We start from the raw sequence: 16,032 nt of genomic DNA on the forward strand, positions 1-16,032 counted from the left end.
TGTCAATGGGCCTGTTGTGAGCATGACTACATATTTGCTTCGAATGCAGTATTTTAGCATTTTTGGGGCAAAGCATCTGTCCCTTTGCTTAATAACACTTTATGAATCCAGGTTGAAGGCAGATGATGCAGCCGCCATGTTGAAGCTAAACAGGTCTGGAACTGGTCAGTGCCTGGACAGGAGACCACCTGTGAAGCCCATGTATTCACCCTTGAGTTCCATGATATACGGGATATAAATGTGCAAAATAAATAAAACTAATTGCTTGCTTGGTGTAAAATGAGTGAACCTATTTTCATCTGTGAAAAGTTGGAAAGTATGTCACTTTGCCATTCCAAGCAAGGATCTATAGGGTTAAACACAGTACATTTAAGGAGAACCTGCTAAAGTAATTAAGGTTACCAAATTTGATTCGCATGACTGTATTTATAACCTAGGAGGGAATATTTTCCAGGCCCCTTATGTCTATTTTTGCATCAATGCTAATCCTTCAAATTTCTTGGTCACCTTTCTGCCAGGAGGACTGGATCCCCAAAGTACTTTAAGTATACACTGTAAAAATATAATTGCAAGTGGCAGCAGCAGACCTGTGAAACACTACATAGTTATGTGAGAAGTGTTATTTATCATGTTGCTTTGACAACCTTACCTGAACTCTCAGCCACAATTGGATTATGTCCAGAGTTTTCATTCATACCCAAACCCTCTGTGCAGCTGTCATGTGCGGCAATCCTGCACACAGTTCACTCTGTGCAGGATTGCAGCCAGTTTGTTTTTATTTATGTTGTAGTGAGTGAGCATGCCCTACTGAGGGTGTTTCACTCACGTGGCTTATACTGGCTTTGTTTTAAATGCGTGCCTAACACAAATGCAAAACCTGCACTGGCCACGGCATACATGAAATTTTATTTCTGAATTAAATCCCATGGTAACGCTATTTATATGTGACTCTAAAAGGATAAAAGAAACTCAAATCCACATCTACCATGTATGAAAAAAAGCAACAGACCCAGGGCTCCTGCTGACTGTTCCAACGGTGTCCACAAAATGTTACTGCTGCTGGCACCATGTGATGTTGGTGCTTGGTGTATTGAAAGATTTACAAGGATTCTATGACATTTTTCTTCATGTGGTAATGGGCTAATGCAGAATAATTCTGCCCCCACCTCACATGTATCACTGATGTTAGTGTACACTTGGTAATTTCATCTAATGTTATTCTGCAGTCTCCCACAGTTGTATGGTCTTTTTGTGACTCTGATTTGCATGTAACTATTGTGGGGGAAAATGTTTTTTGCTTGCATTTGTTTTGCCTTCTCGGTTTAGAACGATCCAAATGTGGACATGCGGGATATGCACCTGTTAACCCTTTAGCAGTCTTCCCAAGCTAAGGAGTGCAGGAGAAAGGGGGAGGCATTTGTTTCCCTTATCACAATAGGGCTTGAAGATTCAAGCCCATGTGAGAAATTAGTTTAGAGTTCAGACACAGCTGAATCCAAATAGCAGCGTCTGCTAATATAAACAACAGCTAGGATCTAGCTATGTACACACACTGCTGCCCTGGCAGAGTCTGGAAAGTTCCACCACTCTGCTTTCATAGACAGGTCTTCTGTATGTTTCAGCCTGATTCCATTAAATAGTGCACAGATACATTAATTCATTGGACTGGACATATAGTTATCCTACCCTTCCTTCTGAAAACTCTTTTCTAGATGTTTTGTCCAGTAATGTAGTGGTAAATTTAGAAGTGCAGGGGTCACTTCAGGCCATGCCCCCAAAGCCATGCCCCCTTGCAGCCCCCCTCTCTTTCTTTCTCTCACATACACCTCTCCACGGATTTGCCAGTGCTGTTGATTTGCCCCCCTGCCACCACTGAGAAGGAGGAGGCAGGAAAGGAGCTCCTCCCCTGCCGAACAATAGAGCTGTGAGGAACGCAAATCCTCGAGAAGCCCTGAGCCATAATAATGCTGCTGCCGTCTCCCACAGGGAGGGAGGGGGGAGAGGCATGAAGGGACAGGCACACACATACCAACAGAGGCAGCCCAGCCACTGCCATGGCCATTAAAGTAAGCAGCAGCAACAGCAGCTGGAGGGTGGCTGCCCTTTTCCTCATCTTTCACCAGAGGAGATTCCCCACCGGGCACACTCTCTGCCTGCCTGCTTATCTGCCTCCATCCCCCTCTCTTGCACACCAGTCTTATCTTGCTTGCCATCACTGTAGGGTGGGATGTGGGCAGCAACATGGATGGCAGGTGTGGGAGCTGCTCCCACAGGCAGACATAGACACACCCAGTAGTGGAGGTGGAGGCTGCGGCAGACCACGGAGGAGGAACAGGAAGAACAGGCACCGCACTGTGGGGCAAGAGACAAGCTATAGGTTGGGGTGGGTGAATATCTGCTTAATGCCAACCCCATGCCTGTCTCTTGCCCTGCAGTGTGGCACCTTCTCCTCCTGTCCCTCCTTCATGGTCTGGCCCTGCTTGGAGAGGTTGTTGCAGAGGCCTCACTGCATCATTTGGCCTGGGGCAGGCACACCTGTCCTGCTTCCTTCTTCTCCATGGTGGTGGTGGTGTGGCAGATCAGAGGGGGCCGGCAGGGCTGTCTGCCGAAAAATTAATGGGACAGCCTCCTGACATGTCCCGACATGCATACACACCTGGTTTTGCCCAAGCAGAAGTCTCCAAATTTACCCTGAATTTTGGTTTCACTGGAATTCAGAGGCAATCTAAGAATACATAACTACCACTACCTACCCACAGGAAATTCTGCTATTCTTATTTAAACAGTTCTATTTTCTTGTTTAAATTCTTCTTTTGAAAAAAAATCTAAGGAAGCTGTCAAACGTTTTGCCCAAGGTGGACCCTCCAACCTGAATCAAACCCTTCTGATTTAAGTGAAAGTTCATCCAAATGCTAATGCCAAATGTTGCCAAGGTATACAGTCTGTGTGGATATAAGGATATCTGCTCCATGCTCAGTTGCCAGGGAAGCAATTGCTGTCAGCACCACTGGACTGCCCATCCCTTTGTGTGGTTTGGCCTATCTCAGGGCTCATCCAGACGACTGCAAAATGTGTGACACGCCCGCTATGTGTGTTCATTATTTTTCGGTCGTCTAAATGACGTCTCGCGCTGTTACGCATTTTCGCGGGTTAAATCCACTCCTTGCAATACCGGCAAAAATGCGATTTGCTGTTTAAAATTGGGAATCATCCGCTGTGCCTTCAGGAGTTAGGTTGCAATACCGCGGACTTTACAGCTGATGGGTGGTTCTTGGGCGTTTCCCCTTGCCCCTTCTCCTCATTCCAGCCAATCACGTATCTGCACTTTTGCGCATGTGCGAGAATAAGCCAGGGAAAATTGAACCAATCATTGCAATGGTGGGGTGTTGGGGGGGGGTCTGCAACTACTGCGCAGATGCATTTTATTTTTTGCCAGCCTGCAAACTGGGCGGCTGCTCTGGGTGAGATCTGCAATGCACAGCAAGCGAGAAAGGGAGTGTGGTCGGTTTTAGCCTGCCTGTGAAAGCTTTGTCAATTTCATTCTACTTGCTGGGGGTTTTGCTTCAAATCAGAAAAGCATACATTCCTTTAAGTGTAATATCGCAAATACAAACAAGAAAAGGGCTTCTGGTCGGTTTCAAGCCTGCTCCTAAAAGCTTTGTCAATTTCATTCTCCTGGGAAGGAAAGGGAGAAGGAGGCGGGGTGACAGTTTCTTGCTTTTTTGGAGAAATAAGTGCAATTGCCAGCGTGTGTATCTCCTTAAATATCAATAAAGGCAGAAAAGCATACATTCATTTAAGCATAATATCACAAATACAAACAAGGCAGGCGTGAAACCGACCAGCATCCTTTCCTTCCGAGTCGAGAACTCCTTTACAGCCATATTGTGCTTCCTTGCAAAGGGGGAGAGGAGCATACGTAATTTTGTTGCTGACCAATTGGTTGATAGGGGGAGGCTTTAGAGGCGGAGCTTGGAAAAAGCGAAAAGAATGTAGGGGTCTTACCACTGCTAAAAGGCAAAGTGAGAACTATCAGATGACAAACCGAATATGGAAACTGTGGATTATCCCGCTACGTTTGGATAAGCCCTCAGATGGGAAGGACAGGATTGGAGCATGAGCAAGAATGGGGAGGGTCTGGAACCAAGCTCTTCTCCAATGCCTGAACACCCCTACATTATTGTTCCTTACTAGCAGTGTGTGTGCGTGTTGAAGGCAAGTGGGAGCAGAACAAGATATTTCTGTAGAATTCATGAAGACTTCTTTTCCTGATCTTTCCTATTTGGTATTCCAGTGTAACCTGAGTAACTGTGGCCACACATACAAGCCCAAAGTATGAGAGTGCTGTTGCATTCAGGTCCTGCTTAGAGGCTTCCCATAGGCATCTGGTTGGCTACAGTGAGAATGGGATGCTGGACTAGATGGAACTTTGGCCTGATCCAGCAGCCAGGCTCTAATGTCCTTATGAGAGAATAACACCATTCTGTCTTGTGCTACTGTATGAATGACCACAGCCCTTGCCTATATTGCAAGGTGGTTTTGCTTTCAGTTTACTGAGCTGCAGAGCAGGAAGAATTACTATGCAGGAGAAGCAGACAAGAGCAGCCCTGATCCTAAGCAGGCTTTCCTGCTACTGTCTAGGCATTTTAGATGCACATGCAACAAGTGGCACATGCCACTTCTGACATCTGTCCCACAGATTGGCCACCCACCCACATGCATTGAACTATGTGCTCTTATTTTAGAACTTTAAGCCTCAAACTGCAGTGTCCTGTTATTTCTGAGGCTCTAATATGCAGCCTATGCCCCCAGCCCCTTTTGCAGTATTAGGATTCAGTTTTACCTGCCACGGGCACAGCACAAACAGTCTGCACTGCAGATGCTACAACAAATGTATAAGGCTGCAATCCTAAACTCAGTCACTAGGGAATAAGTTCTACTAAACACGGTGGGATTTATTTCTAAGTAAACATACATACTGTATGTCTGTAAATTGATTTACTTGATTAAAAAGGCTGCCTGAGTATGCCTTGATTAAAAAGGCTGCCTGGTCCACCTGAGTATGGCTATGCACAGTTCTATGGATGGACCATCAGAATTAGAAAATGAAGTTGTATTGTTGCAACTAAGGGAATTGTTTCCATTTCCATAAATGCACCTATGGCTAACTTGGATCATGTTATGTTTGAGAGCTTAACACTGAGATGGTGATGAAGACGATGCAGAGCACTTTAGAGAACACAGTGATGTGCAGAAGAAGAAAGAGACTTTGAAACATGCTGGGCCAATACAAAAAGGAAAACCTTTTTTCTTCTACTATTCTTTCTGGGCCAGTTACACCAATCTTATTTCCTAGATCTCACAACTTTGCAATGTGCTCACAGTTTTGGTAGCTTCAGCGCAGGGATATGAATATGCCCTTTGGGCTTCTTTCCCAAATCTTTTCCAATTTGCAACTATGGTGGCATCAATGTACAAAATTCCTTCACAGGTAAAGACAATAGAACAATGTGTTCTATATATTCACACAGAATAAGCATGCTTGTAAATGAGTGGGATCATGCTGATAACCCCCCTCCAACATATGAATATTTGAAGATCTGAAGAGATTTCTCTGTGCAACCCATTCTAGTGAAAGCGTGACCTTCCAGTTCCAGGGAAAAATCAGGGTTCCAAATCGCATAGAAAGAAACCTATACATGTGCACATGTACACATGTAGGATCTGTTCAGATCTATGTGCAACTTTTCAGATCTTTCCAAAACTGCACACAGGTTGGGTTTCTGAATAGGGTGGCCTTGTTCAACATAATACTATGCCCAACTCCATGATTTAGCATGAATAAGCAAGTGTTCTGGTGTACAGTTAGAAAATTGCAGCTACGCTGCCATGCTATCAGGAATTAAGCCATGGTTATGCTTAGTGTTACATCTGAAACCACAAGCCTGGGTCATCATATGTAATGCTAAGCCAAACCATAGCTTAGCTTTAGGTAGCATGGCAGTAATAGGAGTGGGGGAGGAGCAAAGCCAGTGTGATTTTTCACTACGCACCAGCACAACTGCTCTTCCATGCTAAACTATAGTTTGACTTGGCATTACGTGCAAATCAGGCCACTGTATAAAAAGCATTATTGTACCTCACACTGGAGTCATGTTAAAAAGTATAAACTGAGGGCATGCTCTAGCCAAATTTAAGCACTTTTTAGTCCCACTGATTTTAAACCTTTTGACTTGTAAAAGATATAATGTGAAAGTCATGATGTGGGGAAATGTTACGTGAGTCAACTGATGATAGTGGAATAATTTGAAAACTTAGATAAGATATTGCTCTTGTTTTGAAGAGTGATGGAGTTAGTGATATATCCCAAAGCTGAAAGAGTAGAGCCTTTTCTTGCTGCCGAAAGGGGTTAACAATATCTAGTCCTATGTTCTGTTTGAGAAATTCACTCCAGCAAGAGTATGATTTTACTTAGAAGTGATTTGGTCAAGGAAGTTGCCAGAGGTGGGACGTTTTCCTCCTGGATGAGGTCATGCGCTTGAATTTGGCTGGCTTACAGTAACATGGAGTTCTGCCACTCCGTTTCCTCATGTCCTCATGCTGTGAATAAATACATTGCTGTAGTCTTCTTTCTCCCCACCCCCAACATCCCTTTTCTATGTTTGTGGATTCTGCATTTCCACAGGTGTCCTTGAGAGTTAAACCCCTTCCAAAAATGCACCTCCCCGAGGGAGAAAAACAACAACTTTTCTGCAATATCAGCTAGATAGATCAGCCTTCTAGATAGTTAGCTGGTTTGTTTTTGACATGCAGAATAGAATAGTGAATAACAAACTGGCTAGCCTGCCCCACCTGTCAACCCAAAAGTACACTTAAACTGTACTTGCTATAATATGAACAAACATCCACTTCTTTCTGTCACAAGCAGAAAAGGATCTTTTCCAAAATTCCACCATAAGCACACACAGAAAGAGACATACACACACAAGCAAAGATCACAACTTTCTGGTAAATGCTGAATCTCCCTTGATGAGCTGAACACTCCATCAAAGCTCCTAAAATTAGGTTATTATTTATTTAAGGAATACCACAAGGTCTCTGCCACAAATCTATTTCTAACCAGGCACATAACACGAACTGCCTTTGAAACTAAAATCACCTCCAAGGACTTGTGTACACTCGGGGGATTTTGACTTTTGAACAGCAGTCCTCCACCCTCATGGCTCATCACAAACTGCTTTTCAAACTCTGTTGCATTTCAGAAATGGCTTGCAATGCAGCCTAATCAGAGCATTTAAATGGATACTATTTTGGGGGGAAATTAAGCCTTCTGGCATGTGGAATGAGTTGTGTGGGATCATGAAAAAGCCTGAAATCTTGTGAATGGATATATGGCTGAGAAAAGAGAAAAAAGTGTATATGCAATGGTAAACTTACTGAGCATGCATTTAAATGCTCTGATAACAAAGAAATGCCTCCCATCATGCTGCTTTAGTATTGGATGTTGTAGTAATGGGTTTCCTGCATCAACAGGGGGTTGGACTAGCTGACCCTTCTGACTCTTAAGATTCTATGAAAAAGGCATAGGAAAATGGCTGGGAAGAGGCACAGTTCAAGAAGACCAATCACAAATGCTCTGATCCAAGAAAAGTGTAATCACATGCTTTTCTGGTCATGCTTCCTGCTGCTTCATTTCTGAACCAATCACATGGCTAACAGGTTGTTGAGCATATACTACTAAACACTGGATCAATAACACCTAGAGTTGCATGCATGGCTCCCATTGCAGGAATGGGCACTCGGTTCAAAGCTCCAGTTTCATGGTTGTCACTGTAATTCAGGGCAGATCATTTTGACAGGCACACAGACATAACCAGATACAGCTGCATAGCTTTTTGAATAGAGCTCACTGCTGCAGACACATATCTCTAGATTATATCTCATTTCTTAAGAAAAGCATTTTTTTGGGGGGGGGATGAATCCCAAGGAGGTGGAACTCTAAATATTGACAGGTCCAGGGATGTGGTACTGACTGCACTATTTCTGTGCTATCAGTTGCAGACTGGAAAAAAAAGTTATTGGATGCATCAAACTATTCCCATGTGTGAATGTATGCCCATGGTGGGAAGTACACAGACTATAAAGAAAAGCTGTGAATGAAATCTGTACACTGGAAAACACAATGGAGGCAGAGATGGAGATGGGGTGTTCCATTCTTTAATTTCCTCCAGGGCTGAAAGTAACAACGCACGAGGGCCAATGACTTGTTATGCATATAGAAAATTGTGGACTTAGATCTGCCATGGAGGTCCACAAAGAGACAAAAAGTGAGTTTAGGTTTTAATTTGCAATACTTTTTGAGTTGAATTCTTTTCAATTCAATTTGCGATACTGAATCACTAAACACTCCCTGTACTCTCATTACTTCCAACCATTGTCAACCCTAATCAGAATCCTGAACCTGATACTGTCATTTTTCCAAAATACAGGAATTGTGCAAATCTAAAGTTCCTTGACAGAAGCAGTGATGAAATTCTGACATCTAGTGTCCCTGTGATGCAATTACAAGAGACATAAAATCCATACCAGCAGAAACAGGTTAGTATAGCTGGTGGTACTGAAGCCCCTTATAAAAAAGTGAAGAGAAATTCATCCTATTTTTACAGGCATTTCTGTAAATAATTAAGGCAGGGATTGGTACTTCTTCCTAGTATGGAGGGGAAATATCTTGGTTCCGGACAGTTTTGAAAAATTAATCCATTTAAACTGGATTGCAATTGTTCAAACTGTTTTTATATATGTAATTGTTTTATATAAAAGATCATTTCACCTCTTATATACCCAACTGATCACTGTGCTCTGCAGATGCCATCTTATCAGGATGTCCATTCCGTACGATATAGGAATCAGGCCTTTAGTGTGGTGGCACCTACTCTTTGGAATTTCCTCTTACGTATTAGACAGATATTGTCTCTGTTGTCTTTGCGGTGTCTGCTGAAGACCTTCCTCTTTGAACAAGTGGAGATCTTTATCCCAGTCTGCACAAGTATTGACACTATTTTAAACTATTTTTATATAGGGAATTGTTTTTTTAAAGTTAGAATTGTTTTCATATATGGAATGGTTTTTTTATTATTTTATATATGAAACTATTTTAATTGTTTTTACACTTGTATTGTTTTATGGTTGCAGCTATTTTATTTGTTTTATAATAGTATATTTTATAGTTTTATTATAATACTATTACCTACCCTGGGATCTTATGGTAAAAGGGAGGTGAGAAATTTAATAAATAAATTGCTTCAAGGTTCTTCATAGGAAGCAATTCATAAATGAAATCACTACTACTACTACCTCTACTAAATGTGTGCAACCATAAATGTTGACTTGAACTGAACCTGAAGTCTGAAAGATGGCCATCAGGCAAAAACAAACACAAACAACAAAACAGACCATTTTTAAAAGGCTTCAGGTTGCCATCCTAAATAAAAGGTATTTTCTTTCCATGGGAGAAATTCCTCTTGTATTTTTTAAATAGGGGATGGGATCGATTTCCAGTACAAACAGAACAAGAACCTATGGCTCAGTTACATGTTACGAACTGGACAAGTTCAATGGAACCTGTCCAGTTTATAACCATGACATAATTTTCCATCTCATGGTGGCATTTCTTTGTGAAAAAAGGAACACTGTACATTCTTCCTTAATTTTCTGCTGTTATTTCTATACCAACAGGCATTAGTGGGTGGGTTTTTTTTTTCTTTTACATTTATACATTTTAGATACTGTTTAAAATTGTTTTAGATATTGTGAGCCACACCAATTATATGGAAAGGCAGGATGCAAATATTTTAAATAAACAAACACATTCACATTTCATTAGTCCCAGCCACCACAGCCAATGGTCAGGGATGGTGGGTGTTGTAGTCTAATAATACCTGGAGGGCATCACATTGTCTACTCCTGTAGGAATGTTTGGATGCTTACCAATCAGTGTGTGGATCATCAATTACCAGGAGGATTTGAGGTTTCTGCTGGGCTATTGGGGTAGGGCTTGGTGAGTGCTCCATGAGTCCCGCAGCTGCTTGTGTGGTCTGCTTCATGGCACTGGAGATGGAACTAAAGATGCTGGTACCAGAAGAAAGAGGAGCAGGTTGCTGTATAGGTTGCTGTCTCCTCTCTATCGCAGGGGAAACAGGGTTGCTGGTGGAATTATCAGGACGCTGAAGGTCCATCATGTAACCATTTGGCAAGTTGGCCACAAAACTACTATCTGAGAGGCGCCTTCGCAGGAAATTCATTGTGGCTGCTTCTCCAATAACCACGCAAGATGGAATAACACAGCAACAGAGAAAAAAGGGCCTATCTGGGCTCTTGCTGCCTAGTTGGAAGAGATTTCCGTCACCTTCAGTTATATACTGGGGAGGACACTTGCTTTCCTCAAGATATTTTTCCTCAGGATATCTGTACCTGCAAAATACAGTAAGAACAAGTCATTAGAATGGATCCCTAGCCCTTGAAAAATATCCATCACCAGGGTAGCTCTTAGGCATTCTGGCATACATGGATGATCATCATCATCCCAGAGTTTTATGACTACAATTGGGACCCATCTATAAGCTATAGTTTTGTGGGAAAGGTGAGACCACCTGAACCAGGGCAGGCCAAGGTCAATCTGAATCTCACCAGTTTCCTTCAGTAGCATGTTGCAGAGTCTCACTGACACTGTATAGGGAAGGATGTGTAGCTGAATGGAGTCTAGTAGCAGCTGTGCCAACCAGCCCACTAGGCCAGATTCTCATGCCTCATGGAAAGAACATGCTTGGATGTATTTATTATTAATTGAACTTGTCAGGCACTTGCTATTACATAAAAAGGTCTCCAAGTGACTTACAGCACATTGAAGAGCATAAGTGTAAGTAAAAATCCATTACAAAAAACCACATGGACACAAAAGCACATGAAATTCAAAAACATATATACAGAAAGCAACCCCCAATAATAGCAGCAGAAAGGTTTGGATGCCCAACTAAAAGCAAACCACGTCATAATCCATTAAAAGCCTAAGAAAAGAGGTGTGTTTTTACTTGGCATAGAAAAGATGTCAGCGAAGGCACCAGGTGGACTTCACTGGGAAGAGTGTTCCACATACAGGGAACCACAACGGAAAAGACCCTTACCTTTATCAGTATACTCCAAGCCTCCCTGGAATGATTCTTGCTAGGATTTGCTTCACCTCTTTTTTGAGCAAATTGGGTTCGCTTGATTTGTGCAATTAACACACAGCCCCTTGGTGACCTGCTCTCTTAGAGTTTTGAGGGATCTTGGAAAAACTCTGTATCTTTACAAGTTGCATAAAATGTCACCAGGTATGGCTTTTCTCATTATAGTATTGTGGTGAATGTCCCTTTCTATGCAAATCTTAAAGATGAAGTACGGTTCTCAGAGTGTGGCTCTGGCAACCACAAGCCCCTTGGTCTATTTTCCAAAGCACCCTTGTCTGTTCACTCCCTTCCTGCCAACAACTCCCAGATGCTCCTGTCTCAAGACCTCATGCAAGTCTTTGCCTCGCCCACACATCCCCTTCTCAAGGCCGTGCTTTTCAACCCACTACTTTTCAATCCAGCATCTTCCTTCCTTCAACCACTCTCAGACCCTACCTCACTCATGGTCTCCCCAGCACTCTTCTTTGTAAATAAGCCCACAAACATTACTAATCTGCAACTAAAATAAAATAAAATTACTGGAAGCTAGTAAGCTGAATGTTGATGCTGGGCAAAGAGGAAAGGAGCCTTAGCACACTAGTAAAAAAAAAAAAGTTGACCAGACAAGTAGGTGGGTGCAGGAAGGACAGAGCGATCCATTCCCCCTCCTCCAGCTTGCTGAGTTGCCATGCTTGTTGTGGAGAAAGATTTGACTCCACAACTAGCATGGAAAACAAGTGGGCTGGCAGACAAAGCATGGAGCCATCCATCTCTCCTCCATCAGCATGCTCACTCGCCTGCGTGGAATTCCTAGTCACCTGGGGCTACCAGGAAAGATCAAGTTTCACTCTGTAGATTAACTCCATACTACAATCTAGTTTGCCACTCCAAGCAGAGAAAGTATATCATGGGAAAGCGCCTGCAAAATGAGAAACTCCAGATGGCTCAGGGCACTTCTAGACGATCTATCTATTGAGCATTCATCCTGATTTGGTCACAGGGAGATTACATGGTGTTGGCTAAATAGCCAATAGTGAGCATGTGCTCTGTTTTACATGCATCAAAACAAGTGTTGTCCTACACTTTCCATTGCACTTCCCCTTCACTTCCCTTATCAAAAAAATGTCCATTCTTTTTGGGGAAGCGGGCTTGATGCACAAGAGCTCCAAATCAGCTTCAATTGTCCACCTGAAAATAGTGACAGTCTGGAAGCACCCTTGGGCATGTACACCAAGCAACAAAACCCCTAAAGCAAAATAAAAACCCTTCAGGATCGCAATGGCACATACATATTCAAGCCCCTCTCTGCTAAAGGGGAAGAGGCAGCCAGGATAACAAGTCTGCCTAACTTGGAAGGTGTAAGCCACTAAACCCAGTACAAGCCATCAGACACATATGTCTGCCCATCAGGGGCAAAATTTCCTGTTTTTGCTGCCTGACTAGGCCTGTAAACAGAGAGACGGTGTCAAGCAAGCCAGTGACACATCCGTTGTAAGTTACAAATTGTGCTGGCATGCGGTACTACCGCCACTAGCATTTGCCAGCAGGGGTGTAGTCGTCCAAGGACTCAGGATAACTTTCCTGTTTTGGAAGCAGGGTCCCAGCAGGGTCCCTATGTCTACAAGCCAATGAGCATGAAAGGGGAATATGTTAGCCACTGAGAAGAATCTTCTAACTTGCTTCCTTGTCCTTTCTTGCTGATAGGAATGAAAGGAGGTGAGTCAGCCATGGAGAAGACTCTTTTCAGTAGCTAACACCCCCCTTTCATGCTGATTGACTCCTATGGTCATCTGTTGTTGTAGGGGAAGGCATTAACAAGGATCTCATTTTCAACCCAGCAGCAAAAGAAAAAAAAGGGGGAGGGTGTGTGGCTGTGACTATCATGAATTTGCCACTACATTACTGTTTGCCAGTCTGTTACTTGGCCTTGCTTCATACTCATTTCAAGAGGCCACTGAGATTCTCCCCTACCCCCAACACTATCTTCACTTAACTACTCTCTACCTGCAGCGGCGGAGGCCATTCTTTCCTGCTTTCTGTGAGCAGTCTGTTGCTTGCTTAGGGGAAAGCAACCACCTCCAGAAAGAGCTTGCTTCTTCTGAAGGTACGTCGGTGAACATGAACTGAACATGTAGGGATGGGTGAATCTTTCAAGACTGAAAAAATGAGAAACCAAAACTGAAATGGACAGACTTGTCCATCTCTATATGTTCAGTTCTCCTCATTTGCATTCCATGTCTCTGCATTTACAGAGCCGGATATTGATGGAGCCACACATCTTTGGAGGAGCAGTTGTGCAAGCCTAGCCCTGAGACCATACCTTTTTGTCTGTTACATTTCTATGACAGCTTGATAGTTTATGAGTCAATCTAGAGGTTTCCCAAGAGGAATCAAAAGCCAGATGATTTATACACATTGTTGCATGCCTCCCCAATCTCCGAGTGGTGAGATTTCAGGGGTCCCTCTGCTCACCCTGGGCTTGGTTTCCTTGGGAAGAAGGTCAGTGGAGACTGTGGTGTCTTTATGAAATATGGTTTGTTTATTTACACGCATTCCAACCTCAGCTTAGGATGGAGGGGTACAAGGCATCAAGCAGTCCAATATCCAGCTTTTCCATCAGTGTTACAGGAGGCATCCTAAAGCCATGGTGCAGAGAGACAGCCTCTCTGCCTGCCTCCAGTTCCCAGCCTTTCTCCAGAGACACAGTCTACACACACTAAAAACACAAACCTCTCCTAGCCGCCAGGAGGGGTGGGAAGGCTCTCCTGAAGAGTTTCAATGACAAAGGGATCTTCCTGGCCCATTCACCAGTTGCTGGGCACCTGATCGACCCATCAACAACCTGGCCACTCTATTAGCTTAACAAAAGAAACTAATCTGGCCAGCAGAGCCAGCCTCTCACCCCAAGGCACAGGGTTCCGAATCAGAGGCTGGAAGGGGACCCACAGGAATCATCCATTACAACCCCCAAACTCACAACAATATATTGGCAACCTTGAAACTGGAAAGGATTGTCACTGCTGATATTGCACATAATGACTCTTTGTTTGAAAAAGAAACCCTTTGGATATTGAAACTGTGATTCATAATTTTGAATCTCACAATGCTATTCTTTCTAGCAATACGAACATGGCTTTAGCAATAAAAACATGGTTTCTCTACTAACCAGAGTCCTACCACAGCAACTCAGTGGGTTAACAAAGGCCTTTTGTGACTTCTGCTTATCAGGGAAGCCAGAGGCAGCTCACCAAAAGTCTGCAATGCTGGGGAAAGAAATCCAATGCTAATCCTTTGAAATTACAGAAGCCATCTCCGTCTTCAAAGTCTGCCTAAGCAATGCATTACTTATTCTCCTTTCCCCTACAGTAAAGGCCTTTCAAATGAAAGCCTGACTTTGCACATTTTTGACACCATCATGAAGATTAAGTCCCTACATAGATGCTGAAGGCATCCCCCCTCTATCAAACATTGAATCCAGCAAGCTCGAAACCCCAAAAGAGGTGGCTCCTCCACAGAATTGTTGTGGGTGGTGATACCATGCCCCAGGAGGGATTTAATACTGGGAACGATCTATCGTCCCCCTGATCAAAATACTCAGGGAGACCTTGAGATGAGATATGAAATTGAGGAAGCATCCAAACTAGGAAATGTGGTAGTAATGGGTGACTTCAACTACCTGGACATAGACTGGCTGCATATGTGTTCCAATCATGACAAAGAAGCAAAATTTCTAGATATTCTAAATGACTATTCCCTAGACCAGTTGGTCATGGAACTGAGCAGAGGGACGGCAACCCTGGACTTAATCCTCAGTGGGGACCGGGACCTGGTGCGAGATGTACGTGTTGTTGAACCGATTGGGAGCAGTGACCATAGTGCTATTAAATTAAACATACATGTAAATGGCCAATTGCCAAGAAAATCCAACACGGTCACATTTGACTTCAAAAGAGGAAACTTCACAAAAATGAGGGGACTGGTAAAAAGAAAGCTGAAAAACAAAGTCCAGAGGGACACATCACTCGAAAATGCTTGGAAGTTGTTTAAAAACACTATATTAGAAGCTCAACTGGAGTGCATACCGCAGATCAGAAAAGGTACCGCCAGGGCCAAGAAGATGCCAGCATGGTTAACGAGCAAAGTCAAGGAAACTCTTAGAGGCAAAAAGTCTTCCTTCAGAAAATGGAAGTCTTGTCCGAATGAAGAAAATAAAAAAGAACACAAACTCTGGCAAAAGAAATGCAAGAAGACAATAAGGGATGCTAAAAAAGAATTTGAGGAGCACATTGCTAAGAACATAAAAACCAACAACAAAAAATTCTATAAATACATTCAAAGCAGGAGACCATCTAGGGAGGCGATTGGACCCTTGGATGATAAGGGAGTCAAAGGTGTACTAAAGAACGATAAGGAGATTGCAGAGAAGCTAAATGAATTCTTTGCATCTGTCTTCACAGTGGAAGATATAGGGCAGATCCCTGAACCTGAACTAACATTTGCAGGAAGGGATTCTGAGGAACTGAGACAAATAGTGGTAACGAGAGAGGAAGTTCTAGGCTTAATGGACAATATAAAAACTGACAAATCACCGGGCCCGGATGGCATCCACCCGAGAGTTCTCAAAGAACTCAAATGTGAAATTGCTGATCTGCTAACTAAAATATGTAACTTGTCCCTTGGGTCCTCCTCCGTGCCTGAGGACTGGAAAGTGGCAAATGTAATGCCAATATTCAAAAAGGGATCCAGGGGGGATCCCGGAAATTACAGGCCAGTTAGCTTAACTTCTGTCCCTGGAAAACTGGTAGAAAGTATGATTAAAGCTAGATTA

At 43.1% G+C, this 16,032-nt stretch overlaps 1 protein-coding gene across 2 annotated transcripts in view; it reads right to left on the minus strand.

The window, feature by feature from the left end:
• The window catches only part of SYN3 (synapsin III), a 272,542-nt gene extending 262,241 nt beyond the window's left edge, over positions 1 to 10,301 (minus strand). For both annotated transcript variants that reach the window (XM_061638968.1, XM_061638969.1), the window contains exon 1: positions 9,988 to 10,301. In XM_061638968.1, the coding sequence (XP_061494952.1) occupies positions 9,988 to 10,301 (314 nt within the window). The remainder of the gene's footprint in view (positions 1 to 9,987) is intronic.
• Between the last annotated feature and the right edge of the window lie 5,731 nt (positions 10,302 to 16,032).

Source organism: Rhineura floridana, chromosome 8, assembly GCF_030035675.1.
Source record: "Rhineura floridana isolate rRhiFlo1 chromosome 8, rRhiFlo1.hap2, whole genome shotgun sequence".
NCBI classification, from domain to species: Eukaryota; Metazoa; Chordata; class Lepidosauria; order Squamata; family Rhineuridae; genus Rhineura; species Rhineura floridana.